The sequence below is a fragment of the Anomaloglossus baeobatrachus genome, chromosome 5 (genome assembly GCF_048569485.1).
Source record: "Anomaloglossus baeobatrachus isolate aAnoBae1 chromosome 5, aAnoBae1.hap1, whole genome shotgun sequence".
In the NCBI taxonomy this organism is placed as follows: Eukaryota; Metazoa; Chordata; class Amphibia; order Anura; family Aromobatidae; genus Anomaloglossus; species Anomaloglossus baeobatrachus.
The window spans coordinates 581,637,519-581,656,551 of NC_134357.1; the positions used below are offsets into that span (position 1 = coordinate 581,637,519).

The following is a 19,033-nucleotide window of genomic DNA, read 5'->3' on the forward strand; positions in this document are numbered from 1 at the left end:
GGGTCTGCTCCTGACGTCTGCTCCCCCTGAACTGCACACTGAACCGGCTCACTGCTCCTCCTCTCCTGTTCTTGCCTACGCCACCTAGCAACCAGGCTCTCCACCACACCCCTTGAGTGGAGATGGAGGCTTTTTACCCCCTCCACTATTCCAGTGGAGGTGAAGGCTTTGCCCCCTCCTGGGATCCCCAGGGGTCCTCCCAAAGGTACATGTGTGAGACCTGATCACTATGCGCCTGTGTAGTCACACCTCGGTCAGCCTTCTGGATTACCTGTATTGTACTGTCCCCAGCATGGGTGCAGTACTCAGTGGTGCCTGACCAGGTCAGGGGCGCCACACAGGCAGTTAAAGATAGTAGCTCCACGCTCCCTGTATAGAGAGGGCGTGGCAATCGCTCGTGATTGATGGTGGGCGGGGCCAGAATGGAGCTACCAGAGCCCGGCCGATGGTTCAGTGCACAGTTACTAGGGCATAGAAAGAATGGTGGAGGCGATGCTACTGCCCTCTGTGACTGACGGAGGAGCAGCCAGAGCAGACTATCAAGGCTGGGGAGGAGGAGGAGGGGGGTGAGTGAGGAGGAGGGGAGGAGGAGGAGGGGGGGGTGAGTGAGGAGGTGCGCGCTGCTTCCACTGGGCCTTAAGCTGGTGTCACACACAGCGACAACGACAACGACGTCGCTGCTACGTCACCATTTTCTGTGACGTTGCAGCGACGTCCCGTCGCTGTCGCTGTGTGTGACATCCAGCAACGACCTGGCCCCTGCTGTGAGGTCGCCGGTCGTTGCTGAATGTCCAGCTTCATTTTTTGGTCGTCACTCTCCCGCTGTGACACACACATCGCTGTGTGTGACAGCGACGAGAGCGACGAAATGAAGCGAGCAGGAGCCGGCACTGGCAGCTGTGGTAAGCTGTAACCAGCGTAAACATCGGGTAACCAAGGGAAGACCTTTCCCTGGTTACCCGATGTTTACGCTGGTTACCAGCCTCCGCTCTTGCTGCCAGCGCCGGCTCCTGCACTGTGACATGTGGCTTTCAGTATGCATCGGGTAATTAACCCAATGTATACTGTAGCAAGGAGAGCAAGGAGCCAGCGCTAAGCAGTGCGCGCGGCTCCCTGCTCTCTGCACTGTGACATGTAGCTGCAGCACACATCGGGTTAATTAACCTGATGTGTACTGTAGGAGAGCAAGGAGCCAGCGCTAAGCGCGGCTCCCTGCTCTCTGCACATGTAGCGACGTTATGATCGCTGCTTCTGCTGTGTTTGACAGCTAAGCAGCGATCATAACAGCGACTTACAAGGTCGCTGCTACGTCACAGAAAATGGTGACGTAACAGCGACGTCGTTGTCGCTGTCGTTTAGTGTGAACCCAGCTTTAGATGCAGGCAGGCACGCTGACCTCCTGCTGGCATGAATGGGAGCAGGAACAGGAGGTGAACCATCAGGAGGGACGGGACACCGGCCAGAGATCTGGGATGACAGCCATGCTTCCTCATCCCTCCTGATAGTCCGGGATGGCAGCGGTTAGATCGACTGCCTACTCACTCTCTCCAGGTGCACAGCAGGGACAGCTGCCTCCGGGTCCCACAGAGTGGGGACTGGGAGAGATCGGAAAAGGCAGGGAATGAGATTATCAAGGGGAAAAGCAGGAGGAGGAGAGAAGAATTATTGGATGCAACAAACGGGGAGGAGACAGAAAATTACATGGGACGACCAGATTAACCCCTTATTACCGGGCACAGCAGTCAAGGGGCACCCAGTCAAATACTGGAATGCTCCACATATCCAAAACACATTCTCACTTAATGGAAAACGTCAGAATGTGACATGAGGTGTGAAATTGGCTTCAGCAGCGTCACTATGTGCAGAGTATCCGATATGCCACATTCATTGCAGTCAATGGACGGGGGAATTCCGCAGCAGATTCCTTCTCTCAATCCGCCTGGTGCAGAGGCCACATCTGACGCTGCAGATTTGCTGCAGACTGTTTACAGCAGACACAGCCCACAGCGAACTCGCCAAGTGTGAATGGGGCTCTACAATGTGGCGCTGAGGATTAGGATCTTGTTGCTATTTTGCATGTTCATTTTGTGTTTGTTAAAGTTTTTACAGCAAATAATATAAAATCCGGTTATTCTGGAAACTATTCTGTTTTATGTCATAAATTGGCACAAGTGTAGATTTCTACTAAAAGGTACAATCATGGGTTACAACATACCAGAATTTGGCTTCAAATTTAAAGCCAAAGGTAATAGGAAATGAAGAGCCGTTTTCGGAGCAAAAAGCCCCGGCTCACCAAAAAACCGCATTTTACCCATCACTACTGCATACACTGAGGAGCTGACCATGTGACCCTGACTCCTCCCCTCCATGTGACATCATCACAGGTCCTGGAAGCACAGAGCAGCCATATATCTAGTGTGCGGCTCTGCAGGTGGAGGTAGGTGCAGGGTATTATATATCTAGTGTGCGGCTCTGCAGGTGGAGGTAGGTGCGGGGTATTATATATCTAGTGTGCGGCTCTGCAGGTGGAGGTAGGTGCAGGGTATTATATATCTAGTGTGCGGCTCTGCAGGTGGAGGTAGGTGCAGGGTATTATATATCTAGTGTGCGGCTCTGCAGGTGGAGGTAGGTGCAGGGTATTATATATCTAGTGTGCGGCTCTGCAGGTGGAGGTAGGTGCAGGGTATTATATATCTAGTGTGCGGCTCTGCAGGTGGAGGTAGGTGCGGGGTATTATATATCTAGTGTGCGGCTCTGCAGGTGGAGGTAGGTGCAGGGTATTATATATCTAGTGTGCGGCTCTGCAGGTGGAGGTAGGTGCAGGGTATTATATATCTAGTGTGCGGCTCTGCAGGTGGAGGTAGGTGCAGGGTATTATATATCTAGTGTGCGGCTCTGCAGGTGGAGGTAGGTGCAGGGTATTATATATCTAGTGTGCGGCTCTGCAGGTGGAGGTAGGTGCAGGGTATTATATATCTAGTGTGCGGCTCTGCAGGTGGAGGTAGGTGCAGGGTATTATATATCTAGTGTGCGGCTCTGCAGGTGGAGGTAGGTGCAGGGTATTATATATCTAGTGTGCGGCTCTGCAGGTGGAGGTAGGTGCAGGGTATTATATATCTAGTGTGCGGCTCTGCAGGTGGAGGTAGGTGCAGGGTATTATATATCTAGTGTGCGGCTCTGCAGGTGGAGGTAGGTGCAGGGTATTATATATCTAGTGTGCGGCTCTGCAGGAGGAGGTAGGTGCAGGGTATTATATATCTAGTGTGCGGCTCTGCAGGTGGAGGTAGGTGCAGGGTATTATATATCTAGTGTGCGGCTCTGCAGGTGGAGGTAGGTGCAGGGTATTATATATCTAGTGTGCGGCTCTGCAGGTGGAGGTAGGTGCAGGGTATTATATATCTAGTGTGCGGCTCTGCAGGTGGAGGTAGGTGCAGGGTATTATATATCTAGTGTGCGGCTCTGCAGGTGGAGGTAGGTGCAGGGTATTATATATCTAGTGTGCGGCTCTGCAGGTGGAGGTAGGTGCAGGGTATTATATATCTAGTGTGCGGCTCTGCAGGTGGAGGTAGGTGCAGGGTATTATATATCTAGTGTGCGGCTCTGCAGGTGGAGGTAGGTGCAGGGTATTATATATCTAGTGTGCGGCTCTGCAGGAGGAGGTAGGTGCAGGGTATTATATATCTAGTGTGCGGCTCTGCAGGTGGAGGTAGGTGCAGGGTATTATATATCTAGTGTGCGGCTCTGCAGGTGGAGGTAGGTGCAGGGTATTATATATCTAGTGTGCGGCTCTGCAGGTGGAGGTAGGTGCAGGGTATTATATATCTAGTGTGCGGCTCTGCAGGTGGAGGTAGGTGCAGGGTATTATATATCTAGTGTGCGGCTCTGCAGGTGGAGGTAGGTGCAGGGTATTATATATCTAGTGTGCGGCTCTGCAGGTGGAGGTAGGTGCAGGGTATTATATATCTAGTGTGCGGCTCTGCAGGAGGAGGTAGGTGCAGGGTATTATATATCTGTGTGCGGCTCTGCAGGTGGAGGTAGGTGCAGGGTATTATATATCTAGTGTGCGGCTCTGCAGGTGGAGGTAGGTGCAGGGTATTATATATCTAGTGTGCGGCTCTGCAGGTGGAGGTAGGTGCAGGATATTATATATCTAGTGTGCGGCTCTGCAGGTGGAGGTAGGTGCAGGGTATTATATATCTAGTGTGCGGCTCTGCAGGTGGAGGTAGGTGCAGGGTATTATATATCTAGTGTGCGGCTCTGCAGGAGGAGGTAGGTGCAGGGTATTATATATCTAGTGTGCGGCTCTGCAGGTGGAGGTAGGTGCAGGGTATTATATATCTAGTGTGCGGCTCTGCAGGTGGAGGTAGGTGCAGGGTATTATATATCTAGTGTGCGGCTCTGCAGGTGGAGGTAGGTGCAGGGTATTATATATCTAGTGTGCGGCTCTGCAGGTGGAGGTAGGTGCAGGGTATTATATATCTGTGTGCGGCTCTGCAGGTGGAGGTAGGTGCAGGGTATTATATATCTAGTGTGCGGCTCTGCAGGTGGAGGTAGGTGCAGGGTATTATATATCTAGTGTGCGGCTCTGCAGGTGGAGGTAGGTGCAGGGTATTATATATCTAGTGTGCGGCTCTGCAGGTGGAGGTAGGTGCAGGGTATTATATATCTAGTGTGCGGCTCTGCAGGAGGAGGTAGGTGCAGGGTATTATATATCTAGTGTGCGGCTCTGCAGGAGGAGGTAGGTGCAGGGTATTATATATCTAGTGTGCGGCTCTGCAGGTGGAGGTAGGTGCAGGGTATTATATATCTAGTGTGCGGCTCTGCAGGTGGAGGTAGGTGCAGGGTATTATATATCTAGTGTGCGGCTCTGCAGGTGGAGGTAGGTGCAGGGTATTATATATCTAGTGTGCGGCTCTGCAGGTGGAGGTAGGTGCAGGGTATTATATATCTAGTGTGCGGCTCTGCAGGTGGAGGTAGGTGCAGGGTATTATATATCTAGTGTGCGGCTCTGCAGGTGGAGGTAGGTGCAGGGTATTATATATCTAGTGTGCGGCTCTGCAGGTGGAGGTAGGTGCAGGGTATTATATATCTAGTGTGCGGCTCTGCAGGTGGAGGTAGGTGCAGGGTATTATATATCTAGTGTGCGGCTCTGCAGGTGGAGGTAGGTGCAGGGTATTATATATCTAGTGTGCGGCTCTGCAGGTGGAGGTAGGTGCAGGGTATTATATATCTAGTGTGCGGCTCTGCAGGTGGAGGTAGGTGCAGGGTATTATATATCTAGTGTGCGGCTCTGCAGGTGGAGGTAGGTGCAGGGTATTATATATCTAGTGTGCGGCTCTGCAGGTGGAGGTAGGTGCAGGGTATTATATATCTAGTGTGCGGCTCTGCAGGGGGAGGTAGGTGCAGGGTATTATATATCTAGTGTGCGGCTCTGCAGGGGGAGGTAGGTGCAGGGTATTATATATCTAGTGTGCGGCTCTGCAGGTGGAGGTAGGTGCAGGGTATTATATATCTAGTGTGCGGCTCTGCAGGGGGAGGTAGGTGCAGGGTATTATATATCTAGTGTGCGGCTCTGCAGGGGGAGGTAGGTGCAGGGTATTATATATCTAGTGTGCGGCTCTGCAGGGGGAGGTAGGTGCAGGGTATTATATATCTAGTGTGCGGCTCTGCAGGTGGAGGTAGGTGCAGGGTATTATATATCTAGTGTGCGGCTCTGCAGGTGGAGGTAGGTGCAGGGTATTATATATCTAGTGTGCGGCTCTGCAGGTGGAGGTAGGTGCAGGGTATTATATATCTAGTGTGCGGCTCTGCAGGTGGAGGTAGGTGCAGGGTATTATATATCTAGTGTGCGGCTCTGCAGGTGGAGGTAGGTGCAGGGTATTATATATCTAGTGTGCGGCTCTGCAGGTGGAGGTAGGTGCAGGGTATTATATATCTAGTGTGCGGCTCTGCAGGTGGAGGTAGGTGCAGGGTATTATATATCTAGTGTGCGGCTCTGCAGGTGGAGGTAGGTGCAGGGTATTATATATCTAGTGTGCGGCTCTGCAGGTGGAGGTAGGTGCAGGGTATTATATATCTAGTGTGCGGCTCTGCAGGTGGAGGTAGGTGCAGGGTATTATATATCTAGTGTGCGGCTCTGCAGGTGGAGGTAGGTGCAGGGTATTATATATCTAGTGTGCGGCTCTGCAGGTGGAGGTAGGTGCAGGGTATTATATATCCAGTGTGCGGCTCTGCAGGAGGAGGTAGGTGCAGGGTATTATATATCTAGTGTGCGGCTCTGCAGGTGGAGGTAGGTGCAGGGTATTATATATCTAGTGTGCGGCTCTGCAGGTGGAGGTAGGTGCAGGGTATTATATATCTAGTGTGCGGCTCTGCAGGTGGAGGTAGGTGCAGGGTATTATATATCCAGTGTGCGGCTCTGCAGGTGGAGGTAGGTGCAGGGTATTATATATCTAGTGTGCGGCTCTGCAGGTGGAGGTAGGTGCAGGGTATTATATATCTAGTGTGCGGCTCTGCAGGTGGAGGTAGGTGCAGGGTATTATATATCCAGTGTGCGGCTCTGCAGGAGGAGGTAGGTGCAGGGTATTATATATCTAGTGTGCGGCTCTGCAGGTGGAGGTAGGTGCAGGGTATTATATATCTAGTGTGCGGCTCTGCAGGTGGAGGTAGGTGCGGGGTATTATATATCTAGTGTGCGGCTCTGCAGGTGGAGGTAGGTGCGGGGTATTATATATCTAGTGTGCGGCTCTGCAGGTGGAGGTAGGTGCGGGGTATTATATATCTAGTGTGCGGCTCTGCAGGTGGAGGTAGGTGCAGGGTATTATATATCTAGTGTGCGGCTCTGCAGGTGGAGGTAGGTGCAGGGTATTATATATCTAGTGTGCGGCTCTGCAGGTGGAGGTAGGTGCAGGGTATTATATATCTAGTGTGCGGCTCTGCAGGTGGAGGTAGGTGCAGGGTCTCTGTTATTTTGGGGTCATCATTATCATTAACCCCTTCATTTCTCAACTATTTTTAACTTTAACCAGTTCAGGACCAGTTTCCTGCTCTTCCTGACCGGCTCATTTACATTCAGTTTAACCCCTTAAAGGGGTTAACCGGCTTCTTTGACATTTTTTTTTATTTCCCTATTGGGCTACATTGGGGCAGGTAAGTAGATAGAGACCACTTACCTGCCCTGCTGTCAGCCCCTCTCCCCCGGCTCAGAGCGGTCATGTGACCGCTCCTGCCGTGATTTTGCTGCTTCTGGTCATTTCATGTCAACATGGGCAGGGCCATGTTGACATGCAAATGTGGAACAGCATGTCGCCTCCCTGCTGGGTGTCTACAGTGCGAGGAGTCACCGCCCCCTTCCCTGCACCCTCCCACACATTCCCCCGCACCTCTTTTACTCTCCAGTAACCTCCCCCTGCACTGCTGTGGGGGTCCGTGACCTGGGGGCGGGGCCTGGCGGCGCCGGCTGCTGTGGTGTCTGCGCCAGCACCGGGCCCCTGCTCAGGATCACACATTCAAATGTACCGGCATCACAGATCACAGATGCCGGTACATTTGAAAGTGCTGATGAGAAGCAGCGCAGCTTCTCATCACTGTCCCTCCGGCTGTCTGTGCTCTCTGCAGCACAGCGGTGAGGTCACCACTGTGCTGAAGAGAGCACAGACAGCTGGCGAACGTGCAGGAGCGGCGGGGACCGAGGACAGGTGAGTATGTACTCCACATGTGTTCCCGATGGGGATGGGGGGGGGGTTTGGAGAGCCATATGTGTGCGTGTGCAGAGCCATATGTGTGCGTTGCAGAGCCATATGTGTGCGTGTGCAGAGCCATGTGTGTGCGTGTACGGTGCAGAGCCATATGTGTGCGTGTGCAGAGCCATATGTGTGCGTGTGCGGTGCAGAGCCATATGTGTGTGTGTGCGGTACAGAGCCATATGTGTGCGTGTGCAGAGCCATATGTGTGCGTGTGCGGTGCAGAGCCATATGTGTGCGTGTGCAGAGCCATGTGTGTGCGTGTGCGGTGCAGAGCCATATGTGTGTGTGCGGTACAGAGCCATATGTGTGCGGTGCAGAACCATATGTGTGTGTGTGCGGTGCAGAGCCATATGTGTGCGTGTGCGGTACAGAGCCATATGTGTGCGTGTGCGGTGCAGAGCCATATGTGTGCGTGTGCAGAGCCATATGTGTGCGTGTGCGGTGCAGAGCCATATGTGTGCGGTGCAGAGCCATATGAAAAAAGGCAAATATCCAGCATCCAGGAGGGTAGTAGATTAAAACTTGCTTTTATTAGACAAGTAAAAACAAAATGTAGTCCAGTAAGCACAGAGGCACAAGTTTTAGGCGTGAAAACCAACGCGTTTCGACCAGAGCGTCTTATTCATGGCATGTGAATTACCCCAAAACTGACACCATATAAAGGGAGGCACACATTATACGTCATTGGCAAGGCTGAGTGCTTAATTAAAATTAAAACAGGTGCAAGTCCCAGTGCAATATAGACATATGGGACTGGAGTAAAAACATATGTGTGGAAAACCGCAGTTTGAAGTACAAAATTTACATAGACATATAATTGAAAAAGTAAAACACAGATCAGAGTTATAGTTTACAGAGGATTTGGGAACAGACGAATGAATATGCATATGCATATGTATGCTTCATTTAAAAAAATTGTAGTGAAGCATTAAAAAGGCAAGAAAAAGAATTTATTATTATTATTTCAACATGTTATAGAAATGGAGCCCGCTGGATATTCAGACTGTGCGATATTGTAGCAACAAATCCGAAAATCCTGCTGGATTCCGTCATTGATGTGTTTACTCTGATGGAACCGGCCAGATATTCAGACTGTGCGGTATTGTGGCACCAGATCCGAGAGTGTTGCTTGATTCCATCATTGATATAAATGTTCTGGTGGTTCAGTCAATACCTTGGTCGATTGAAATAAATGTAAGTGAAACAGTCATGATGTTATATGTATTGTCAGTTGGGGCATCCGACAAGAGCCATGCAAATATCATAGGTAACATACTCGTAGTATATCATAAGTAGTGGATTTAACATGAGATGATTTCCTATGATAGATTACAAGCCATGAATGGCATTCAATACAAATTTAATACAAGTTTAAATGTCCTACATGAGATTTTATATAGATAAAAATTAATTATCTCAATTGTTTTTTAGCAAGTTTGTACCCCGTGCAAAAATTATTGATGCAACGGGAGGATCACTCGCAGGACAGTAAAAAATTTTTTAATTATCCACGAGTGGAACCTATAGGTATATGCAGAGCTCCTGGTATATATAGCAAATAGCTCTCTATTGCACATAATTTTTGTATGTTGGGAGAATTTTTTATCTCATATAATAGTGAGATGTATTTTTTATATATATTTTTTTGCTATATAAGTGATTTGAATAATATCATGACATTGGGAAAAATACGAAAACACATGAATAAATACTTTTATTGAAATAAGTTGTCTTTATTATTTATAATGAATTACTTAGGAGTATTGCAGAATTAAATCCTGCCGGATGTTCAGACCATGCGGTATCCTGGTACCAAGCCTGAAGATCCAGAAGGATTCTCTATTCAGGAGTTTTCTTCTGTGATCTCCTCCTCTTACTGGCTTGATCACTTTTTCGATACCCATGAATGTAAATGAGTCCAAACATCTATTGTGGGTATTCACAAAGTGTCGTGAGACAGCTGAAATATTGGAGGCATTGACATTCAAAGTATCAGACAAGTGCCGCCTGATCCTTATTTTGAGCGAACTCCCGGTGCATCCGGTATATTGAATCTTACATAGAGTACATTCAATTAAATAGACCACAAAGGATGTATTGCAATTGATATAATTTTCAATATTATATGTAGAATTTGTATGAGTAGAAGTAATAGTTTTGCTAATTTTTGCGTATTTGCAAGCTGTGCAATAATTGTGGCCACAACGAAAAAATCCCTTGCAGGAAAGCCAGTTCTTATTATTTATCCTAGTGTCAGTGATCATGCTAGGAGATAAAATATTAGCAAGACTCATGGCACGTTTGGCGAGAAATTTAATATCATATTGTTCTAGTATATTAAAGAGATTTTTATCCTGGTGAAGTACTGGAAGATGTTTTTTAATAATTTTCACGATGTCATGATATTGTGGAGAATAGACTGTGCTGAAAGTAATTTTGTTGGAGCTATTATTTCTATGTTTATTTTTATTATTGTTTTTTAGTAAATCGTCTCTATCAATGTTATTTACGATTTTACAAGCTCTTTCTAGGCTCCATTGAGGATAACCCCGATTCCTGAGTTTATTGACAGTTTTGGTACATTCCTGTGGAAAGAGATCAGAAGGGGAACAATTCCTTTTAGTCCTGATTAATTCCCCCACAGGAATGTTTTTAATTGTGTGGGCCGGATGGCAGGAACTGGCCAATAATAGTGAGTTACAATCTGTATCCTTGCTATAAGGTATAGCATCTATATGGTTCTGATTCCCCACCAAAGTGACATCAAGATAGTTAATTTTTTCAGAGTTGGTATGGTATGTGAATTTTAAATTAAAAGGATTGTTGTTGATATACTCAATGAAATTAGGAATAGCCTGCGAGTCCCCCTTCCAAATTAACAGTAGGTCGTCTATGTATCTAGTGTAAAAAACAATATGGTCAAAAAATGGATTATTAAGTGAATCAAAAATATAAACCTCTTCAAAAACAGCCACGACAATGTTAGCTAAAGATGGGGAAAATTTTCCCCCCATACTAACTCCACAACGCTGTAAATAAAATTCCTTGTTAAAAGAAAAATAATTGTGTGTTAAAAGAAAATTAACCGCTGTCACAATATAATCTTGAATGTTAAGTGGATACGAACTGTGTTTGGAAAGAAAAGACTCCAGGCACTCCAAGGCTACATGGTGGGGAATAGACGGATACAAACTCACTATGTCACAAGTGACCCAAATATATTCAGGCTGCCAAATGTGGGAATCCAGATTGTATAGAAGGGCTTTAGTGTCCCTCAGGAACCCGGGGAGATCTTTGACAAGGGGTTGTAGAAAGTGATCAACCCAGGATCCCAATCTTTCTCCCAGTGATCCTATGCCCGAAATTATGGGCCTAAAGGGGGCCTCAAGTTGTCTTTCTGCCCGGGCCTGGGCGTTCCCTGCATCGGTTGGAGTCTGAGAGTGAAGAGGGGTGAGCTGACTATGGTTTTTTGTTTATTCGGCTGGCTTTAATTGTCGTGCCCCCCCTAAACTATAGACTATCAAAATTAACACAATTCCTTGTGACTTTACTCCACTCTTATGGATCTTCCAACTAATAGGAGAAACAGATTTAATGCCATTTTTAATGTCCAGACCTCTCAGGCGTTACCTGAACCTGCTGAGGGTAATGCACATGCACAAGTTAATGAAGACATTGCACAACTATACAGATCACTAGAAAAATTCAAAATCAAAGAAACCAAGTTATGGTGGGATTCCACTTCACTTCAGTCTTATGTGGATAAAAATATGATACCACGGGGTCTAAGACTTCTAAAAAATCCCACCTTCTCTACACATTCAGAGGATTTCATGTCCAATTGGAACTCCATTTTATCGAACTGTTCTATAAAGTTGATGGAACTTATTATCAAATATGAGGCATCAGAATTGGATAATACTAAAAGTCGCATACTAGAAACAGAAAAATCTTTGGAGTCTTTTAACAACCACAAAGACTTTATCAGCATGCAAACTAATTTAAACAAACGGTTGAATGATTTGGAAAATATAATTGCTGACAGAAAAAAGAAGAAATTTGAACGAGACTTCCAGGACTATAAACTCAACAAAGTTTACACATGGCGTCTCTCTTCCAATTTTACTCGCGGTAATTTCAAACATTACAATAAATCACCTCATACCAATCGCACCAGGAGGGTTAGCTTTGGAGACATTAGTACTACATCTATCTCCACCAATTATTCTGTGGATGATTCTTCTGACTCCTCAGCTGAGATTGATACTAACCGCAGAACATTCAACTCCAGCAATAGTTCCAAAAAAACATCAAAAAACTTCAACGTAGAGGAGGCAGAAAGCATAGGAGGAAACAGATATCCGGATCGCAGAAAGAAAAAGAAGAGATATTGATATATCCAGTATGGAATCTATCTGCACAAATCCTCAATTGTGATCAATTATCTGTTCTATCCAAAGGCTTGAAATTCTGTCCTACCAAGAAATTTGACATTTTTTCCACACTCCTTGATATTAACAAACTTGCAAGGAATCTAACAGTCAAATGTCATTTTGACTTGGAATCCAACCATGATATCAGCTTCCATCAAGATATGGACACTAGAGAAAACAATATAATACCCAGTTTTCATGAACTTGTTCACCTTACAGATTTGAGAAAATTACAGTCGGAATCCAGGACATTAGATCAACTACCAGACGTATCTTTCAAGACGTCCAACCCATATTTTTATCCTTTGCAATCTCGTCCCCCAATATTGGACGTTTTCCAGGAAAGGATTGAGCATGATCTAATACACTTGGATCAGGCTCATAAAATAACGATTCACAATATGACATCTGCTGAAAAAACAGCACTAGAATCTCTGAGAGACAATAAAGATCTTGTCTTCAGAGAAGCTGACAAGGGGGGGGGGATTGTTGTCTTGGATTTACCACTATACATCCAATTGAATAATGAAATTCTGCAAGACACCAATACTTACATCCACCTCAAAGGAGACCCAACTCTCCTATTCAAAAATAAAATTGACAGGTTGTTGGAAGATGGGCTCACAAGGGGAATTTTTCCACAAAAAATATTTGATTATTTAAAGGTGGACTTCCCAGTGATCCCTATCTACCATGCTTTACCCAAAATCCATAAGGGGGTTTTCCCCCCCCCCTTTAGGCCCATAATTTCGGGCATAGGATCACTGGGAGAAAGATTGGGATCCTGGGTTGATCACTTTCTACAACCCCTTGTCAAAGATCTCCCCGGGTTCCTGAGGGACACTAAAGCCCTTCTATACAATCTGGATTCCCACATTTGGCAGCCTGAATATATTTGGGTCACTTGTGACATAGTGAGTTTGTATCCGTCTATTCCCCACCATGTAGCCTTGGAGTGCCTGGAGTCTTTTCTTTCCAAACACAGTTCGTATCCACTTAACATTCAAGATTATATTGTGACAGCGGTTAATTTTCTTTTAACACACAATTATTTTTCTTTTAACAAGGAATTTTATTTACAGCGTTGTGGAGTTAGTATGGGGGGAAAATTTTCCCCATCTTTAGCTAACATTGTCGTGGCTGTTTTTGAAGAGGTTTATATTTTTGATTCACTTAATAATCCATTTTTTGACCATATTGTTTTTTACACTAGATACATAGACGACCTACTGTTAATTTGGAAGGGGGACTCGCAGGCTATTCCTAATTTCATTGAGTATATCAACAACAATCCTTTTAATTTAAAATTCACATACCATACCAACTCTGAAAAAATTAACTATCTTGATGTCACTTTGGTGGGGAATCAGAACCATATAGATGCTATACCTTATAGCAAGGATACAGATTGTAACTCACTATTATTGGCCAGTTCCTGCCATCCGGCCCACACAATTAAAAACATTCCTGTGGGGGAATTAATCAGGACTAAAAGGAATTGTTCCCCTTCTGATCTCTTTCCACAGGAATGTACCAAAACTGTCAATAAACTCAGGAATCGGGGTTATCCTCAATGGAGCCTAGAAAGAGCTTGTAAAATCGTAAATAACATTGATAGAGACGATTTACTAAAAAACAATAATAAAAATAAACATAGAAATAATAGCTCCAACAAAATTACTTTCAGCACAGTCTATTCTCCACAATATCATGACATCGTGAAAATTATTAAAAAACATCTTCCAGTACTTCACCAGGATAAAAATCTCTTTAATATACTAGAACAATATGATATTAAATTTCTCGCCAAACGTGCCATGAGTCTGGCTAATATTTTATCTCCTAGCATGATCACTGACACTAGGATAAATAATAAGAACTGGCTTTCCTGCAAGGGATTTTTTCGTTGTGGCCACAATTATTGCACAGCTTGCAAATACGCAAAAATTAGCAAAACTATTACTTCTACTCATACAAATTCTACATATAATATTGAAAATTATATCAATTGCAATACATCCTTTGTGGTCTATTTAATTGAATGTACTCTATGTAAGATTCAATATACCGGATGCACCGGGAGTTCGCTCAAAATAAGGATCAGGCGGCACTTGTCTGATACTTTGAATGTCAATGCCTCCAATATTTCAGCTGTCTCACGACACTTTGTGAATACCCACAATAGATGTTTGGACTCATTTACATTCATGGGTATCGAAAAAGTGATCAAGCCAGTAAGAGGAGGAGATCACAGAAGAAAACTCCTGAATAGAGAATCCTTCTGGATCTTCAGGCTTGGTACCAGGATACCGCATGGTCTGAACATCCGGCAGGATTTAATTCTGCAATACTCCTAAGTAATTCATTATAAATAATAAAGACAACTTATTTCAATAAAAGTATTTATTCATGTGTTTTCGTATTTTTCCCAATGTCATGATATTATTCAAATCACTTATATAGCAAAAAAATATATATAAAAAATACATCTCACTATTATATGAGATAAAAAATTCTCCCAACATACAAAAATTATGTGCAATAGAGAGCTATTTGCTATATATACCAGGAGCTCTGCATATACCTATAGGTTCCACTCGTGGATAATTAAAAAATTTTTTACTGTCCTGCGAGTGATCCTCCCGTTGCATCAATAATTTTTGCACGGGGTACAAACTTGCTAAAAAACAATTGAGATAATTAATTTTTATCTATATAAAATCTCATGTAGGACATTTAAACTTGTATTAAATTTGTATTGAATGCCATTTATGGCTTGTAATCTATCATAGGAAATCATCTCATGTTAAATCCACTACTTATGATATACTACGAGTATGTTACCTATGATATTTGCATGGCTCTTGTCGGATGCCCCAACTGACAATACATATAACATCATGACTGTTTCACTTACATTTATTTCAATCGACCAAGGTATTGACTGAACCACCAGAACATTTATATCAATGATGGAATCAAGCAACACTCTCGGATCTGGTGCCACAATACCGCACAGTCTGAATATCTGGCCGGTTCCATCAGAGTAAACACATCAATGACGGAATCCAGCAGGATTTTCGGATTTGTTGCTACAATATCGCACAGTCTGAATATCCAGCGGGCTCCATTTCTATAACATGTTGAAATAATAATAATAAATTCTTTTTCTTGCCTTTTTTAATGCTTCACTACAATTTTTTTAAATGAAGCATACATATGCATATGCATATTCATTCGTCTGTTCCCAAATCCTCTGTAAACTATAACTCTGATCTGTGTTTTACTTTTTCAATTATATGTCTATGTAAATTTTGTACTTCAAACTGCGGTTTTCCACACATATGTTTTTACTCCAGTCCCATATGTCTATATTGCACTGGGACTTGCACCTGTTTTAATTTTAATTAAGCACTCAGCCTTGCCAATGACGTATAATGTGTGCCTCCCTTTATATGGTGTCAGTTTTGGGGTAATTCACATGCCATGAATAAGACGCTCTGGTCGAAACGCGTTGGTTTTCACGCCTAAAACTTGTGCCTCTGTGCTTACTGGACTACATTTTGTTTTTACTTGTCTAATAAAAGCAAGTTTTAATCTACTACCCTCCTGGATGCTGGATATTTGCCTTTTTTCAAGTTGTCTTTCCGCCCGGGCCTGGGCGTTCCCTGCATCGGTTGGAGTCTGAGAGTGAAGAGGGGTGAGCTGACTATGGTTTTTTGTGCAGAGCCATATGTGTACGGTGCAGAGCCATATGTGTGCGGTGCAGAGCCATATGTGTGCGTGTGCGGTGCAGAGCCATATGTGTGCGGTACAGAGCCATATGTGTGCGGTGCAGAGCCATATGTGTGCGTGTGCGGTGCAGAGCCATATGTGTGCGGTGCAGAGCCATATGTGTGCGGTACAGAGCCATATGTGTGCGGTGCAGAGCCATATGTGTGCGTGTGTGGTGCAGAGCCATATGTGTGCGGTACAGAGCCATATGTGTGCGGTGCAGAGCCATATGTGTGCAGTGCAGAGCCATATGTGCGTGTGCGGTGCAGAGCCATATGTGTGCGTGGGCAGAGCCATATGTGTGCGTGTGCAGTACAGAGCCATATGTGTGCGTGTGCGGTACAGAGCCATATATGTGTGGTGCAGAGCCATATGTGTGCGTGTGCGGTGCAGAGCCATATGTGTGCGGTACAGAGCCATATATGTGCGGTGCAGAGCCATATGTGTGCGGTGCAGAGCCATATGTGTGCGTGTGCGTATGCAGAGCCATATGTGTGCGTGTGCGGTGCAGAGCCATATGTGTGCGTGTGCGGTGCAGAGCCATATGTGTGCGGTACAGAGCCATATGTGTGCGGTGCAGAGCCATATGTGTGCGTGTGCGGTGCAGAGCCATATGTGTGCGATACAGAGCCATATGTGTGCGGTGCAGAGCCATATGTGTGCGTGTGCGGTGCAGAGCCATATGTGTGCGTGTGCGGTGCAGAGCCATATGTGTGCGTGTGCGGTGCAGAGCCATATGTGTGCGTGTGCGGTGCAGAGCCATATGTGTGCGGTGCAGAGCCATATGTGTGCGTGTGCGTGCAGAGCCATATGTGTGTGGTGCAGAGCCCGATGTGGGGTTGTTATTTTCAATGCTGTAATGATACCAGGTCAGGTGCTGGGGCAGAATATACTGACATGGAATGTGTGTGCAGGGGGCGGGCAGGGGGCGAGGCTGGACACTGGGGTGGGTGGTGACAGCTCTGACTGAGGTTTTGCACAGGAAGTGGTCATGTTTGTTGGAGCTGAATGTAAACAAGAGCTGCAGAGAATAAAGGGATAATTCAAGAGGAACAAAAGTTAGAAAACAAAAAATAACAATGTAGGTGTGATTTATATGACAATACAGCACAGATAAACTCAAAAATTTTTGTTAAGCTAATGTCGGACAACTCCTTTAAGAATGGAGCCAGTTTTGTACTTCATGACTCGGCCATTTTCTACAATTCTGACGAGTGTCACTTTGACAAGTTTCGAGAGGTAACGCCAAAAAGTGGACGCCGCAGTTTATTACCCACTTTCTCATGAGCGCGGTGACACCCCATATGTGGTCAGAAACCTCTGTTTGGACAAATGGAAGGGCTCGGAATGAAAGGAGCAATATTAGAATTGTGTTAAGCAAATTTGGCTGAAATAGATTGCGGGTCCCATGTAGCATTTGTAGGGCCCCTAAAATAACTAAACAGCAGAAACCCCCACAAGTGACCACATTCTGGATACTTGACCCCTCGAGGAATTTCTCTAGATGATTTGTGAGCACCTGGAACCCCCGGAGGCTTCATAGAATTTTATAACGTTGAGTCGTGAAAATAAAAAAAATACATTTTTACCACAAAATTGTTACTTTATCCAGATAGCTTTTACAGTGGAACCTTGGTTAACGAGAACAATCCATTCTGGGAGTGTGCTTGTTAACCAAGTTACTCGTTCAGCAAAGCAAGATTTCCCATAGGAAATCATCGCAATGCAGACAATTCATCCCACAACTTGTTAAATGTCACATCCTGGTCCCCTAGTGTGCCATTCCACACACGTACAAACACACACACACACACACACATATTATGCTCATCTTACCTTCCATTTCATCGCCGGCCTCCTGGATCTTGCAATTCACAGGTACAGGCTGTGTATCAGGTAACCATCGCGACGAGGGAGGAACTTTCACTGCCAGAGCGCTGATGTCAAAGGCAGGAGCCGCTTGCCTCTGACTGGTCAGCGCGTTGCCTTTGAGTAGTGGCTGACAGCGGAAGTTCATCCCTCGTCGCGATGGTTACCCGATACACATCCTGTAGTGGCGAACTACAAGAACCATGAGGCTGGCGATGCAACGGAAGGTAAGGTGAGCATAATATGTGTGTGTGCATGCGTGTTTGTGTGTGTTTGTGTTTGTGCGGACTGCAAGAGCGGGTTAGATGTACGGAACCGGAAGTGTGCGCTGTGAGTATTTTGCTTTTAAGGCAAAGCTTGCTTATAAACTGAGTTACAAATTTACAGCAAGCTTTGCTCGTTAAGCAAAGTACTCGCTAACTGGGTTACTTGTTCAGCGAGGTTCCACTGTATTCACAAGGGTAACCGGAAAAATGCACCATAAAATTTATTGTGCAATGTCTCCTGAGTATGCAGATACCTCACATGTGGTGGAAAACAACTGTTTGGGAACATGGCAGGGCTCGGAAGGGAAGGTGCGCCATTTGACTGTAAAATTTGCTGAATCATTAGAAAACTCCATGTCGCGTTTGGAGAGCCCTTGAGATACCTATACATTAGAGCTCCCCATATGTGACCCCATTCTGAAAACTAAACCCCTCAAGGATTTTATCCAGGGGTATATTGAGCATTTTGAACCCACAGGTACTTCACAGAATTTGATAACCTTAGCTCATAATATTGAAAATTTTCATTTTTTTAACAAAAATGTTGCTTCAGCACCAAATTTCTCACTTTTTCAAGAGGACACACCAAAAAGTAGATGCCACAGTTATACAAATTGTTAAGAGCTCAGTGATACTCCACATGTGGCTAAAAACCTCTGTTTGGACAAACAGGAGGGCTCGGAACAGAAGGAGCACTATGTGAATTTTAGAAAAGTTGAAATAAATTGCGGGCACCATGTCGCATTTGCAGGGCCCATAAGGTACCTATACAGCAGAAACCCCTACAAGTGACCCCATTTTGGACACTAGACCACTCAAGAATTTTATTCAAGGGTATAGTGAGCAGGTAGTTCACAAAAATGTTGCTGTAGTGCCAAATTTCTCACTTTTAGGCTGTGTCCCCACGATTCGTTGACACTGCATCTAGGACGCAGTGTCAGCCATT

At 45.2% G+C, this 19,033-nt stretch overlaps 1 protein-coding gene across 1 annotated transcript in view; it reads left to right on the forward strand.

Annotated features, from left to right (window-relative positions):
- Positions 1–19,033, forward strand: part of LOC142313130 (uncharacterized) — an 89,650-nt gene that overhangs the window by 52,528 nt on the left and 18,089 nt on the right. Inside the window, 1 exon segment of the mRNA XM_075352117.1 lies at positions 11,360–12,070. Coding sequence (XP_075208232.1) covers positions 11,360–12,070 — 711 coding nt within the window.